This window comes from Microcaecilia unicolor, chromosome 1, assembly GCF_901765095.1.
Source record: "Microcaecilia unicolor chromosome 1, aMicUni1.1, whole genome shotgun sequence".
In the NCBI taxonomy this organism is placed as follows: domain Eukaryota; kingdom Metazoa; phylum Chordata; class Amphibia; order Gymnophiona; family Siphonopidae; genus Microcaecilia; species Microcaecilia unicolor.
The window spans coordinates 306,276,225-306,292,975 of record NC_044031.1 but is presented as its reverse complement, the minus strand read 5'-3'; the positions used below and the strand labels follow the sequence as shown (position 1 = coordinate 306,292,975).

The 16,751-nt window shown below is 43.3% G+C and overlaps 1 protein-coding gene across 1 annotated transcript in view; it reads right to left on the bottom strand.

Annotated features, from left to right (window-relative positions):
• Nucleotides 1–16,751, bottom strand: part of LOC115477167 (zinc finger protein 2-like) — a 54,467-nt gene continuing 37,716 nt past the window's right edge. The window contains exons 11-12 of the mRNA XM_030213860.1: nt 516–1,454; nt 1–284 (exon numbers count right to left, since the gene is read on the bottom strand). Coding sequence (XP_030069720.1) covers nt 1–284; nt 516–1,454 — 1,223 coding nt within the window. The remainder of the gene's footprint in view (nt 285–515; nt 1,455–16,751) is intronic.

Here is a 16,751-nt window from a genome sequence, read left to right as displayed (position 1 = left end):
TCATTTATCCTCCACCTTTTCTTTATCACATTCTAAACAGTTAAATGGTTTCTCTCCCGTATGACTTCTTTCATGCCGTTTCAGCTGGTAGTTGGTTGTGAAACATTTATCACATGCAAAACAATTAAATGCTTTCTCTCCCATATGACTCTTTTTGTGCCGTTTCAGTTCACAATTGCTTTTGAAACATTTCTCACATTCTGAACAGTTAAATGGTTTCTCTCCAGTATGTGTCCTTTCATGAATTTTCAGCTTGCCTTTGCTTCTGAAACATTTCTCACATTCTGAACAGTTAAATGGTTTCTCTCCAGTATGTGTCTTTTCATGCATTTTCAGCTCGCCTTTGCTTTTGAAACATTTCTCACATTCTGAACAGTTAAATGGTTTCTCAACCCTATGTGTCCTTTCATGCATTTTCAGCTCTCCTTTGCTTCTGAAACATTTCTCACATTCTGAACAGTTAAATGGTTTCTCTCCTGTATGCATCCTTTTATGTAATTTCAGGTAAGCTTTACTTCTGAAACATTTTTCACATTCTGAACAGTTAAATGGTTTCTCTCCAGTATGCGTCCTTTCATGTAATTTCAGGTAAGCTTTACTTCTGAAACATTTTTCACATTCTGAACAGTTAAATGGTTTCTCTCCAGTATGCGTCCTTTCATGTAATTTCAGGTAAGCTTTACTTCTGAAACATTTTTCACATTCTGAACAGTTAAATGGTTTCTCTAAGGAATGAATCCTTTTGTGCTGTTTTAGCTCGGCCTTGCTTTTGAAACTTTTCTCACATTCTGAACAGTTAAATGGTTTCTCTAAGGAATGAATCCTTTTGTGCTGTTTTAGCTCGGCCTTGCTTTTGAAACTTTTCTCACATTCCGAACAGTTAAATGGTTTCTCTCCCGTATGTGTCCTTTCATGCAATTTCAGCTTGCCTTTCGTTATGAAACTTTTCTCACATTCCAAACAGTTAAATGGTTTCTCTCCTGTATGTGTCTTTTCGTGCAATTTCAGCTTGCCTTTGCTTTTGAAACATTTCTCACATTCCAAACAGTGAAATGGTTTCTCTCCCGTATGTGCCCTTTCATGCAATTTCAGCTCGCTTTTGCTTCTGAAACATTTCTCACATTCTGAACAGTGAAATGGTTTCTCTGAGAAATTAATCTTTTTCCGTTGTTTTAGCTCGGTGCTGCTTTTGAAACTTTTCTCACATTCTGGACAGTTACATAGTTTGTCACCCATATGACTGCTTTCATGTTTCATGTTTTTCTTTGGTCTGTTTAATCTTTCACCTTCCTGGACTGCTGCTTTCACACTGGTTGGTATTATGCTACTGCTACTTCCCTCACAGTCAGCTGAAGGATCTGTGCTGTCCCTTGAGGGGTCTTCGTGTTTCCATTCCTCTTTCTGATGCTCACCACACGTTCTCACCCTTTCATTATGATTCCTAAATCCATCATCTGTTGGATTTAAAAAAAATAAGTATGATCCTTAATTTTACAGCTATGGAAAATCATATACTTATAAGGTAGGTAGTCGAGAGGAGCAAAATCGAGAAGGATAATACCAAAAACAATTTCCAAATTCTACACACAAACTAAAGTGTCAAAGACTGTAAACAGTGAGACAGACTCCACAAGTCCAATATAAAAGCACATGCCTTACCAGGGAGATTCAATGGGAGTCTCCATAATATTCTCTCCGCACAGCCTGCTCTGTCTTGCAATTAAGCAAATACTGCTGTCATTAGGCAACGCTGTGATTCCACTTCTGAAAAAACAGTGGGGCCCCTTTACTAAGCCGCGGCAAAAAGAGGACTGCGGTAGTGGAGGCGTGTGTATTGGATGCGAGCCGAGCCAGTTTTTACCATGTCTACAAAAGAGGGCTGTTTTTTAAAGGGGACAGGAAAAGAGCCTGCAGTAAAACTAAAACCGGCACCCACCCAAAACCAGCCTGACCCCTTAATGCCACCCATTGATCTAGCGGTAAGGGATCATGTGCTACATGCACGGAGAATGGTCAGTGCGCACCAAATGCCGATTACTGCTGCCCCTGGGAGGAAAAAAATTATTCATCCAGATATTATGGGCAAGCACCAAATCTGAAATTACCACCAGGAGGTTGCACTGGCCTGGTGGTAGTTTCATTTGGATGCGAGCTGCATGTGCCTACAGCCTACCGCAGCTTAGAAAAAGGGTCCCAGTATGTTTTAAGCCTGTAAAACTGCCTTTAATAATTCCTGAAGTGTATTTCTTCTACTGGCCAGTAGGTGGTGCATGTTTTATGTTAAAGCTGTTACAGAAAAGTGAAGAATTGAATCTACAGTACTGTGAGCAATATACTTTTAAAACTTGTTGACTGGGCTCTGATTGGCCTAGAAGCTCACTTTTCTTTTGAACTGTACTGGTCCGAGAGAAAAGAGAGAGAACTCTCTTTGTTGAAGCCCTGTAAAAAAAACTGTTATATTTGATAACTGGTGAAAACTATATGCCCTGATCTCCCCAGTTACTTTCCAGGAAGTAAACAAAATGTTTAGTTAGTGTAATAATTGATCCATATTTCAGTTACCTGTTATTGTTTGTTGATTGCACTATTTTGTTCTACTGTTCAATTTTTAAAAGACAATAAACAAAATTTAGTTTATTACCTCTCTGTCAAGACTGATAAAGAACCCTGGTGCTTTGTGTGTTGGGTCTGTGAGTGCTTTCTGGGAACTGTGGGACCAATGGGAGTGTGGTCCCAGTAACCTAAAAATCACTGGGGATAATTTGAGAGTGGGAGACTTGTCCAGAGGCGGTTGTGCTAGTGTAGAGCACAAGCGGCAAGTGAAGGTGGACCTGAGCTGTGCTTGCGATAGACCCTCTAAGTGGCCGTGGGAAAACCCCAGATGGGTGGCTGGTGTCACGAAACTCCTAATCTAATTGAAGACAAAGCTGTATCTACCCTCTCCTCTGATTTGCTTAATTCGTGGTGTAAGATTTTGATGATAAAACTTTATCACCTGACTGGTCTATTGTATGATCCTCTGTTAACAGACCCTTACTCTCTTCTGGGAATTTAAAATCACTCTACTTCTTTCTTCAACGTGCAATTTGGACTCCTCGTATGATGTAGAAAGCCAAGTTAAGCAAAATGATCTACGCTGGCATTGCTCTTCCTCTTTATTATACCCAGTGGCATAGCAAGGGCGGGGCGGTGGGGGCGGTCTGCCCCGGGTGCCAGCGGGAGGGGGGTGCTCCATCGAGAGCCGACAGCTCTCATCTTCTGCCACCACCCTGCCTTTTTTTTTAATTCATGCAGCAACGCACGTCTGCCCTGCGTGCTGTGAAGGCAGAAAATCATCTCGCTGACGTCGGGCCTTCCCTCGCTGTGTCCCGCCCTCGAGGAAATAGAAAGTTACCTCAGAAAGGGCGGGACACAGCGAGGGAAGGCCCGACGCCAGCGAGGCGATTTTCTCCTTCACAGCACACGCAGGGCAGACGCGAAGCACTGCCTGCGTTGCAGCATGGATTAAAAAAAAAGGCAGGGTGGTGGCAGGAGACGAGGGCTCTTTCGGCTCTCGACAGAGGGTCGGCTCAGATGGGAGAGGGGGAGCTCAGAGGGGAGAAGGGGATTGTGGTGGGGTGGGAGAGCTCAGAGGGGAGAAGGGGATTGGGGAGGGTTGGGGAGCTCAGAGGGGTTCTCAGAGGTGAGGAGGGCATTGGGGTGGGGGAGCTCAGAGGGGTTCTCAGAGGGGAGAAGGGGATTGGGGTGCTCAGAGGGGAGAAGGGGATTGGAGAGGGGTGGGGGAGCTCAGAGGGGAGAAGGGGATTGGGGAGGGTTGGGGAGCTCAGAGGGGTGCTCAGAGGGGAGAAGGGGATTGGGGAGGGGTGGGGGAGCTCAGAGGGGAGAAGGGGATTGGGGAGGGTGGGGGAGCTCAGAGGGGTGCTCAGAGGGGAGAAGGGGACTGGGGAGGGAAGTGCTCAGATGGGAGAAGGGGTCTGAAGCTGGAACTGGGGTCTGACAAGGGGGCAGGATGGAAAATGGGTCCATGCCTGGGGCAGGTGGGAGAATGGGTCTGGGGCTGAAAAGGGGGGATGCAAGGCATGTGGTGGATGAAGGGGGCTGGAACTGGGGGCTGAAAAGGAGGGTAGTTGGGATAAGGGGGCTAGTACTGGAACTGGGGGCTGAAAAGGGGCAGGGGCTGAAACTGTGGGGACTGGGGGCTTTAAAGGAGACAGGGAGAACTGGCTGGGGCTGAAGCTCGGGATTGGTGAGTGAAAAGGGAGAACTGGCTGGGGGATGAAAAGAGGGGGCAGAGAGAGAGGGGACAGACCCTGGATGGAAGGGGGAAGTGTGAGGGAGGGCAGACCCTGGATGGATGGGAGAGGGAGGGCAGATGGATTTAAGGGGCAGAGAGAAAGGGCAGATGTGGATGGAAGGAAGAGAGAGGGCAGACAGTGGATGGAAGGGACATTAGAGAGGGCAGACACTGGATGGCAGAGAGAGAGAGCGAAGACAGATGCTGGATGGAAGGAAGACAGTGAAAAGAAGATGAGGAAAGCAGAAACCAGAGACAACAAACTGTAAATAAAATATATATTTTTATTTTTTTGCTTTAGGATATAGTATTGTAGCTGTGTTAATAAATGTTTATAAATAGAACATATAAATAAGGTAATCTTTTTATTGGACTAATTTTAATACATTTTTACTTAACTTTCAGAGAACAAAACCCCCTTCCTCAGGTCAGGATAGGATACTGTAACAGCACTATACTGTATTGACCTGAGGAAGGAGATTTTGGCCTCTGGAAGCTAAATGTATTAGGCCAATAAAATGGTATTATTTCTATTTGTTAATTTGTAAAGTGGTGATTGGTATTTGTTAGTTTTTTCAAATTTACATCTGCTGTCTTTATATTTTGCACAGTACTAGGAGACATTTTCTGTTTCTGTGGCGTTGCATTGTATGCAGAGTCTGGCATCTTGGGGGTTCAGTTTAATTTTTGTCTAAATAGAAAGTTTATGATTACTTATTCTAGTGGATTAGGGTGTATCTGTGTTTGTGAAAAAGACATGGCTTTCAGTTGGCATTGACTGTGCAGGATCAATGATCTGTACTATTCTGTCTGGTTTCGTTTTACAAAAGGTGAATTGATGTTCTAGTGCTCACTGTAGCATAGGCGGTCGGTGGCCCAACTGTTTGGGGAGGCTAAAGGGGGTGGGGTTATGGTGTGGTTGACGGCGGGGCCAGCGGCAGTGCTTACCTCCATAATTGTGCTCCTGTCTCTCCCACTGTCTCCCTGCCACCAGCCAGCATGCTGCCTCGGTCTTCCCCGCCGGCGCTGCCTCGGTCCCTGACTCCCTGCAGTATTCTTGTGTTCACCCGTACTCGTCGCCGTCAGCACTGCCATTCATTTTCACAGGCAGCCTCGCTCCCGCTCCCCTTTGCCGCGTCCACTCCTCCGGCTCTCTCTGATGCAGTTCCTGTTTAGCAGGAAGAGCATCAGAGAGAGCCGGAGGAGTGGACGCGGCAAAGGGGAGCGGGAACGGAGCTGCCTGTGAAAATGAATGGCAGCGCTGACGGCAACGGGTACGGGTGAACATAAGAATGCTGCAGGGAGTCAGGGACCTAGTGCAGGCAAACTGCGAGGGGATGTTGGGTGGGCCCTGGTGGGGGGGGTTACGTGCGGCAGGGGGGGCAAGGAGGGCTGCTGTTCGGGGACAGCAGGAAGGAGGGATGGTGGGAGAGCTCCCTGCCCTGCGTTTGTGAGGGCAGCAGCCAGGGGAACGTCAAGATTGGGCTGGGGAGGCTTAGCCTCCCCAAGCCTCTTATACGGGGCGCATATGCACTGTAGTGTTTAAGATGCTTTCCTTTTCCTTGTGTGACTTATAGAAATGACTGCTTATGGTATGCTAGGATTGCTCTATAGGTCCTGAGTGTTTTGTATTCTTGGTATGCCTGGTACTGGATTTTGGAGGGGGGGTGTTAAAAAAATGACCAGCCCTGGGTGTCAACTACCCTAGGTATGCCACTGCTTTGATCGCTGTCGCTGCCTATTCTCCTGCGGCTGATGCCAAACTATAAGGGAGGGGAAGGGCAGGGTTGATGCCAGGCTACAATTCCAGGCTGGAGATTTTGGGACAGTCCTGCATTTCTGACCACCCCATTGTTATGGGACTTGCAGCACTGATTTCCATGGGCAAAATCAGGCACTGCAAATCTCACACTGATTTGGGTTATAAAGTTTAAATCAGGACTGCACAAAATCTCAAGCCTGGAACTGGGTAATTGGCCATCTCTGTGATTTGTAATTTTTTGTGTTTTATTCTGCAGTTTGTAAGGGGTGGTCTGTTTTGCATGTGACCGACGTAAAAGATTCTGTGTGCATGTAGTTTGTGTGGGGATCTATATAAGTCTGACTTCTCTGGCTTTTTATTTTTTTTTTTAATTTAATTTACTTATCAGTCCTATATAATAATTCTCACCTCCAACAGGATGCGCTTGGGACCGTGCCTGCCGGAAGTGGTCTGCTAGGCAGGCATGCACTGACCTCAGTGACATCAGTGACAGACAATTTGGCAAAGCAAAACAATCTGAGTGCTGGCCATTAGGACACAGGGTTGATAGGAGAGTTTTAAAAGACTGAAGGAACCGAAAGTGCTAAATGGGGGGAGGGGGGGAGTTGATTGAAAGACATGAACATTTGGGAAAGGAAAACAATCTGAATGCTGGCCATTAGGACACAGGGTAGATAGGAGAGTTTTAAAAGACTGAAGGAAACAAAAGTGTTAAACTGGAGAAGGGGGGGGGGGGGAGTTGTGAATGACTGAAAGACATGCAAATTTGGGACAGGAAAACAATCTCAATGCTGGCCATTAGCACACAGGGTACATAGGACAGTTTTGAAAGACTGAAGGAACCAAAAGTGTTGGGTGGGGGGCAAGTTCTGAATGAATGAAAGAAATGAAAATTTACGAGAGGAACACAATCTGAATGCCGGGCATTTGTACACAGGGTAGATAGGACACTTTTTTTTTTAAAAATGAAGGACGTGAAAGTATTACATCTTGGGGAGGGGTGAGGAGGAAAGCGGTGGGGTATCCGGATACTGGGTGTTAGGGCCACGGGGGTACATAGACTTTTGAAAGCCTTAAGGAACCCAAAGTGTGGGAAGGAGGAGGAAAAGGAGGGGAGGGAACGGGGTGAGGGGCATTAGGAACAGGGGAGGGGGCCCTGTCACACACTCTCATTCTCATACACACACACTGTCACACAGACAGTCTCACTCTGGCTCTCTCTCTCAAACATACACACTCCCAGGAAAACCTTGCTAGCGCCCCTTTCATTCCTTCCAGAAACGGGCCTTTTTTACTAGTTTTAATATAACAGACTCAACAAGAGTATCAGAAATACAAGAAATAATAACACTCCAATATCATTATATAATCAAATCAATTCTTCAGTCTATCAACCAATAAACATTTAAGGTAAAATACGATGATCCAAGATTAGGAAAAAGAAAGTAAAAATAAAATTTGTACAAGTAATTAAATGTCACACTATTGTTACTGCTATCAAAAAGTGTCTCGCCTCTTAGCCTATCTAGCAGTGTCGTCTGGTACTTCAATTGTCACATTAACATCCTCTTTAGAAACCAAAAAATCTATCAACTGTTTTGGATCAAAAAACTGAAACATTTTTGTTTGATACACAATTCTACATATACAGGGAAATTTTAGAATATAGTCAGCTCCTATGGTGAGAGTTCTCTGGCGTAGTGCCAAAAAGGCACCTCGCCTTTTCTGAGTTTCTCTCGCCAGGTCTGGGTATATTCTTACTTTTGATCCAAAAAAAATTGTTTGTAAATGCCTAAATGAAAGTCTCAAAACCGCGTCCCGATCCATTTCTAGTGCAAAAACAACCAGTAATGTTGATCTTTGAGTTACTACCTCCAACAAGGATTCTAGAAATGATGTCAAGTTCATACATCCCCTCCATTGTGTTGAGAAGAAGAATTCTCCACACAATTTTTATTTGGCAAATATTGGGCCCGCACAATAGGGGGTAGTGATTCACTAGACATACCCAATATCTCAGTCAGATATCTTTTTACCATATCAATGGAGGAGATCAGAGGAGATCTAGGAAAGTTAGTAAATCTTAAATTCAGTCTTCTTGATTTATTCTCTAAGTATTCCAAACGCCGTGCCATATAACTCCTGTCTTTAATCACAGAGTGACTAAAGACCTCCAAAGATTGTACTTTTTCTCCAATTTTCTCCACTTGGGAAATATTATTAGTGATTGTTTGAGCCTGCTGGAGGGTTTTCAAAATTTGTTGTTGTAAAGAGGCATGCATAGTGGCATTTAAGTCCCAGAATGCTTCCAATGTCACCACGGGAGGTTTTGGGATTATACCCACTTCTAAAGCCAAAGGGGGGGGGGGCGTTAATAATCTTGCTCAGGGTACTCACGGCACCTTCTTCCACCGCGGTCGATCCTGAGCTTTCCAACGGCGCTAGCAAGTTCCCTCGCTGGATTTGCCCTTCCCCCTCCAGAGAGAGCAAAGCAGATCTCACCTTGCCTTCCAAACCACTTGGCTGCGGGGACGCCGTGCGCTCGACGGGGCTAAACGAGACTCCGTCATCACTGCTGGCCAGCCCACTAGCGCCGGCCTCGATAGCAGGGGAAAAGACACGATTTGGACCCAGAAGCAGCCCGAATTGCTCCAGAGTCGGCTGGGTCAAAAGGTGGGTCCCACTCGAGGTAAAGGGAGTCTCTCGGGTTTTCCCTCTCCGCTTTCCCATAATGGGAAATCAGTTCCTTCTCTCTTGCCGTATTCCGGGCAAACGAGCGCATCTGGTGCAGTTAACATCTCAAGCGGCCATCTTGGATCGAAAAAGAGTCCTTCTCTGGCTTTTTAAATCGGAATGTCAGTTTCAGAATTTACCTGTTTTATGAATACAGCTTAATCAGGCATTTGCATTTGTTACAAAGCAAAGTTTGAAGGATATGTGCCATTGACATGTTTGCCTTATTGCGGTCATATTTGGTCAAGTTCAAGATATGAGATAAAATCAGTATATTTAAAAATGTCAGTGTTCCATGAACCAGGTATGTGGTTTGTGTTAATGCAGGAGAGCTGTTGCATAGACTGCTTACTTAGAAATCCATCATCAAATGCACTCTAAGGCATTATTAAGGAGTATCCCAAGAAACACAACTCACACCTAGTGCCCACCCATATCAGCTCTGGGCCCACCCAAAATGTCAGGTCTGGCTACGCCACTGGTATATACAGTATATCAAGTCCCATTTCCCTTTCCCTATTTGAGATTCTACATGGAATGTTGCTATTATTTGAGATTCTGTTGCTACTATTTGAGATTCTACATGGAATGTTGCTACTATTTGAGATTCTGTTGCTACTTTTTAAGATTCTACATGGAATGTTGCTAGTGGAGGAGTTGCCTAGTGGTTAGTGCAGTGGATTTTGATCCTGACAAACTGGGTTCAATTCCCACTGCAGCTCCTTGTGACTGTGGGCAAGTCATTTAACCCTCCATTGCCCCAGGTACAAATAAGTACCTGTATATACTTGTAAACTGCTTTGAATGTAGTTGCAAAAACCACAGAAAAGTAGTATAATCAAGTCCTATTCCCTTTCCCCCTCCCCCCTTACAGAATACACCTAGGAGGAAAATTTTCAGGCACCATAAATCCACTATTTCTGGGATAAGCAGCATAAAATGTTTTGTACTTTTTTGAGGATCTGGCCAGGTAATTTTGACCTGGATTGGCCTCTGTTGGAAACAGGATGCTGGGCTTGATGGACCTTCGGTCTGTCCCAGTATAGCAACACTTATGTATGAATGGAATCCAGACCTATGTGGGCTGAAGCCAGTAGGAGGAGTTTGCCGCCACACTGAGTCACCCAAAATAATAGCAAACACTTATAAGAAATAATGGACCACCTATGCCTCGTCCATCTGTACAAAGCCTAAAGCTGTTCCAGTTGGATAGGCAGCACCTTAAAAGGTAGAGGATAAAGGATTTTTTTTTTATTTGACAACTTTTTTTTATTTATTTGAAAGTCTCCTATCCGAAATAAAATTGAAAATCACTAAAACAGCATCAAAAATTATTGTAGCTGGTAGAAACAGCAATAATAAACATTCTGTATTTTGTGCTCATTTTCTACATGGTCTCATTTCAGTGAGGATAACCAGTTTCCTGATGGTTTCATCTTAACTGTTGTTGTAATCTGTTGTGTTATAAAGATGGAATATATTAAAATTAAATGGAAGTAAAATTAAACTCTCCTTTCATTGGGGCACATGGAATCACAGTTATTCAAAGATTATCAGATGCACACACCAGAACAGGCATCCATACACACAATGCAGAAGGAAACAACAACTTCAACAGAGTATATCCAAAATTTATTTTTTATGTTTAAATCATCTTTATTCAAAGCACAACCTCTTGGTAGATAAACTTCATACAGAACAAGAAAAAACAGTGAACCATCAACATGGCACAATATAAACTTTTACAGAGAACCTTCCCAAAGAGTCCTTCCCCTCTCACACTCCCTCCTTCCTTCCCTATAAGCCCACGCAACTGTTTCCAGCCACCAAAATAACACAACAGAGTACACAAGTTATCCAAGTCTGTCAATGAGGCTGTCTTTTCCTATAATACTATTCTCTCCTCTGCTCTGGATAATCTCGCTCCTCCCATTCCCCCGTTCTGTAAAATGTACCAAACCCCAGCCTTGGCTGACCTCTAGAGTCCGCTACCTACATTCCTGTGCCCGCTCTGCCAAACGTCTTTGGCTGAAATCCCGTGCCCATGCTGACTTCATACATTTCAAATTCTTGCTGACCTCCTTCCAGTCTGCTCTTTTACTTCCCAAGCAGGACTATTACATCCAGTTGACAAATTCTCTTTGCTCAAACCGTCGACGTCACTTTGCCACACTGAACTCTCTCCTCAAAGTGCCTTCACCTCCAACTCCCCCTTCACTTTCTCCCCAGACTCTGGCTGAGTCATGATAAGGTTCACAAGATTAAACTTGAATTCTCAACCAGGTCACCTCCACCTCTCCTTCCCTTAGTCCACACTCTCAACCCTCCGACCCATAGGCGCCAACTCTGTGGGTGCTGTGGGTGCTTTAACACCCCAAATATTGAGAAAATTCCTTGTATGTGTCCAAGGAAGGGTTATTTCCACTGGGCTTAGCACCCCCAATAATTTTGAAAAGTTGGCTCCTGAGTCTGACCCCTGCCTCCTTTTCTTCCTTTTCTGAAATCACTGAAGAGGAAACTACACATCTTCTTTCCTCCTCGAAACTATCTACCTGTTCCTCTGATCCTATTCCCACCCATCTACTTAAAACTCTCTCTCCTACTGTCATCCCTTTTATCTGTCATATCCTCAATCTTTCACTGTCCACTGCGACTGTTCCTGATGCCTTCAAACATGCCGTAGTCACACCACTCCTTAAAAAACCTTCATTGGACCCTACCTGTCCTTCCAACTATTGCCCCATCTCCCTCCTCCCTTTCCTATCCAAGATACTTGAACATGCTGTTCACCGTCGTTGCCTTGACTTTCTTTCATCTCAAGCTATTCTTGATCCACTTCAATCTGGCTCTCGCCCCCTTCATTCAACCGAAACAGCGCTTGCTAAAGTCTCCAATGATCTGTTCCTGGCCAGATCCAAAGGGCTCTATTCTATCCTCATCCTTCTCGATCTACTGTATCTGCTGCTTTTGACACTGTTGATCACAGCCTATTCCTTGATACGCTGTCTTCACTTGGATTTCAAGGCTCTGTTCTTTCCTGGTTTTCTTCTTATCTTTCCCAGCGTAATTTTAGTGTATACTCTGGTGGATCCTCCTCTATTTCTATGTCAGTTGGTGTACCTCAGGGATGTGTTCTGGGACCTCTTCTTTTCTCCATCTATACAGTACTTCTTCCCTTGGTACTCTGATCTCATCTCATGGTTTTCAGTATCATCTTTACGCTGACGACTCCCAGATCTACCTCTCCACACCAGAAATCTCAGCAGTAATCCAGGCCAAAGTATCAGCCTGCCTGTCTGACATTGCTGCCCGGATGTCTCACCGCCATCTGAAACTAAACATGACCAAGACTGAGCTTATCTTTCCACCTAAACCAACCTCTCCTCCTCCCCCATTCTCTATTTCTGTGGATAACACTCTCATCCTTCCTGTCTCATCAGCTCGTAACCTTGGGGTCATCTTCGACTCCTCCCTCTCCTTCTCTGCACATATTCAGCAGACTGCTAAATCCTGTCGTTTCTTTCTCTATAATATCACCAAATTTGACTTTTCCATTCTGACCACAGTACCAAAACCCTCACCCACACTCTTATCACCTCTCGCTTAGACTATTGCAACTTGCTTCTCACAGGTCTCCCACTTAGCCATCTCTCTCCTCTTCAATCTGTTCAAAATTCTGCTGCACGACTAATATTCCGCCAATGTCGCTATGCTCATATTAGCCCTCTCCTCAAGTCACTTCACTGGCTCCCTATCTGTTTCTGCATACAGTTCAAACTCCTCTTATTGACTTATAAGTGCATTCGCTCTGCAGCTCCTCAGTACCTCTCCACTCTCATCTCTCCCTACACTCCTCCCCAGGAACTCCGTTCACTGGGTAAATCTCTCTTATCTGCACCCTTCTCCTCCACCTGGAATAGACTTCCTGAGCTGGTACGTCAAACTCCATCTCTGGCCATCTTCAAATCTAAGCTAGAAGCCCACCTTTTTGATGCTGCTTTTAACTCCTAACCCTTATTCACTTGTTCAGAACCCTTATTTTATCATCCTCACTTTAATATTCCCTTATCTCTTGTTTGTCCTGTTTGTCTGTCCTAATTAGATTGTAAGCTCTGTCAAGCAGGGACTGTCTCTTCATGTTCAAGTGTACAGCGCTGCGTACATCTAGTAGCGCTATAGAACTGATAAGTAGTAGTAGTAGTACAAGTGTTTCACGATGGCTGAAAACCGTCTAAGTCTTAGGAACGCCCAAATTCCACCCTTATCATGCCCTCATCAGGCCCTCTTGAGATTTGGATGCATTGCAGACGAACAGTATAGACAAACATCGGAAAAATAGGTTTTGAAAATACTGATTTAGATGTTTTTGTGAGAAAGACGATCAAATGCTGCTTTATGCCACTTTTTAGACATTTTTCTCTTTCGAAAATGAGCCCCTTAGTGTCTTATAATATTTTTAATTGATTTTTTTCTCTCATCAATTTTTATTGACAGGTATTCCTTCCTCTGCTCTTAGATATTTATATATGCCTTCCTGTTCAAGTTCCTTTATCTCCCAGTCCACAGCCAGACAGTTGTTTTCAGTGTTGCTCAACTTTCCCCTAAAGAAAGTCACCTTATCATGTTTGTCCAGCCCAAAAGTCATCTTGATGTTATCTGAAAAGCTTTTCATGACTCAAAATTATTCTGCTAATTGCTGGTCAATGGAACTGTAGAGTTTCAGGTCACCTAGAAACAGTAAATGCAATGCAACCTCTGAACTGTTTGCAAATTTTAGTTAGGATAAAACCCATATCCCGAGGTGTTAATAAGAGTACTCAGTTGACTAAGAAAATGAAACGGCGACAGGGAGACCCCCTGAAATAAACCTCGCTGAATCCTGATGTTAGGAATGACAAATTATCCCCCCCCCCTGAGAAAACCAAACAGCAGAGAGCAATCACACAACACCCACACAGTAAAGTGTGCAATAAAAGTGTTTAAACATATTCTTTATTAAAACATCACAGGACCCTGTGTGAGTCAATTTATGCTATTGCAAGTTGCTTTTCTGATTAAAGGTTTTTAATGTGAGAAATGCTTCAAATGGTTTATATTTCCTGTGAATCACTATTGGCCTCATTTTCAAAAGAGAAAAATGTCCAAAAAGTGGCACAAGTCTGCGTTTGAATGTTTTTCTAAAAAAAAAACAGCCAAATCAGCATTTTTGAAACCTATTTTTAGACGTTTTTCTTTGAAGTCAAATCAGAAGTGCGTCCAAATCTCAAGGGGGAGTGCCAGGGGCATGTTCAGGGCAGAACTTGGGCGTTCCTAAGACTTAGACGTTTTTCTGTTTTGAGCTAGACCTGTTTTCATAAAAAGTAGCTGCAGTCAGAATTGAACCCACTTCCCCAGGATCAAAGTCTACTGCACTAAGCACTAGGCTACTCCTCCACTCCAGACAAAAAGGTGCCCCAAATGACCAGATGACCACTGGAGTGAATCATCCCCAGTGGTCACAAACCCCCTCCCACCCCCCCCACCCCAAAATGTGATTATAGATATTACTTGCCAGCCTCAGATCCATTAGAGTACAGATTAGTCTAGTAGTGGTGCAGTGCACTGCAGACAGGTGGACCTAGGCCTCTACCTCCCAATACTTGTTACACTTGTGGAAGAAACTGTGAGCCCTCCAAAACCACCAGAAATCCACTGTACCCACATATTGGTGCTCCCTTCACCTGTAAGGGCTAGGGTAGTGGTGTACAGGTGGGGGTGGTGGGTTTTGGGGGGGCTCAGCAGACAAGATAAGGGAGCAATTGTGAGATGTGTAACTGGGAGCATTTCATAAAGTCCACTGCAGTACCCCCAAGGATGCCCTATGGCTTTTCTGGGATGTCACTTTTCCACTATTCTACCTGTTGCCAAGCTTTCTATTTTTTTTTTATTTTAGAACATCCGAGCCTTGTGTCTATTGTTTATCAGTAGATATGGGCTTTGAATTCAGATCTATAGATAAAAAGGAGGTCTCATTACATATATCTAAATACCAGAGTGCTATTTTTCCACACTTCATAATTATCTGTCCCAATACAACTGAAGCTTTTACCTCCTCAGTGCATGTAAATGGTTTCATCCCTGTGTGGATTCTCTGATGCCGTGGTGTGTTCTCTGGTGCATTGTGAGGTTTACCTTCTGACCAAAGATTTTACCACATTCTATACATGCAATGGTTTCTCTCCTATGTGGACAGTCTGATGCACTTTGAGATATACATTATAACCAAAGCTTTTACCACACTTAGAACATGTGAATGGTTTCACTTTGTTGTGGATTTTCTTGTGTATTTTGGACGTTTTACATTTGGACTTTTTTTTGTTTGAAAATGGACCAAAAATAAAATGTCCAAATCACAAAACGTTTTTCCAACAGTATTTTCAAAAGGAAAAGATAGACCTTTTTGTTGTTGTTGAAAATGACCTTCTTTCCTTTTCAGATTGTGGACGTTTTATGTAAAATGTCCAAATTCAGACTTAGACGTCATATCAAAAATGCCCCTCCACATGACACTGCAGCTCGGTTTTGATTCTGAAACATTTATCAAAATCAGAACTGTTAAATACTTTCTCTCCTATATGACTCATTTGGAAAATTTGCAAATGGGCTTTTTCAAAGTATTTAGATGGTTTTTCTTTCATGTGAGTCACTATATGCCATTGCAGCTGAGCTTCACTTCTAAAACATTCTGTTTAGAACATTTAACTTGTTTACTGTATGAGTCATTTCATGTCATTGCAGCATAACCTTGCTTGTAAAATATTTATACCATTCAGGAACATTTAAATAGTTTCTCTCCTGTATGACTCCATTCCTGCTGTTTCAGCTGGGCTTTGATATAAAACATTTATCACAGTCTGAACAGCTAAATGGTTTCTCTCCCATATGAGTCCATGCATGCCCATTCTGCTCACCAATGCTTGAAAACATCACATTCTGAGGTTAAATGGGTTTTCTCCTGTATGAGTCCAACATTTTTCACATTCTGAACAGTGAAATGGTTTCTATGCAATTTCAACTCAAACTTGCCTCTGAAACTCACATTCTGAACAGTTAAATGGTTTCTCTTCAGTGTTGACTGCTTTTGTGCAGTTTCAACTGGTACTTGGTTATGAAGCATTTATCACATTCTAAACAATTAAATGGTTTCTCTCCCATATGACTCTTTTCGTGCCGTTTCAGCTCACCATTACTTTTGAAACATTTCTCACATTCTGAACAGTTAAATGGTTTCTCTCCTGTATGCGTCCTTTTATGTAAATTCAGGTAAGCTTTACTTCTGAAACATTTTTCACATTCTGAACAGTTAAATGGCTTCTCTCCAGTATGACTCTTTTCGTGCTGTTTCAGCTCACGTTTGCTTCTGAAACACTTCTCACATTCTGAACAGTTAAATGGTTTCTCTAACGAATGAATCCTTTTGTGCTGGTTTAGCTCGGCCTTGCTTTTGAAACTTTTCTCACATTCCAAACAGTTAAATGGTTTCTCTCCCGTATGTGTCCTTTCATGCATATTCAACTCACCTTTGCTTCTGAAACATTTCTCACATTCTGAACAATTAAATGGTTTTTCTCCCGTATGACTCTTTTCATGCTGTTTCAGGTTAGCAATGCTTTTGAAACATTTATCACATTCCGAACAGTTAAATGGTTTCTCTCCTGTATGCATCCTTTTATGTAATTTCAGGTAAGCTTTACTTCTGAAACATTTTTCACATTCTAAACAATTAAATGGTTTCTCTCCTGTATGTGTCCTTTCATGCATTTTCAACTCGCTTTTGCTTCTGAAACATTTCTCACATTCTGAACAGTTAAATGGTTTCTCTCCCGTATGACTCTTTTCGTGCAGTTTCAGCTCAGCATTGCTTTTGAAACATTTATCGCATTCTGAGCAGTTAAATGGTTTCTCTCCAGTATGTGTCCTTGC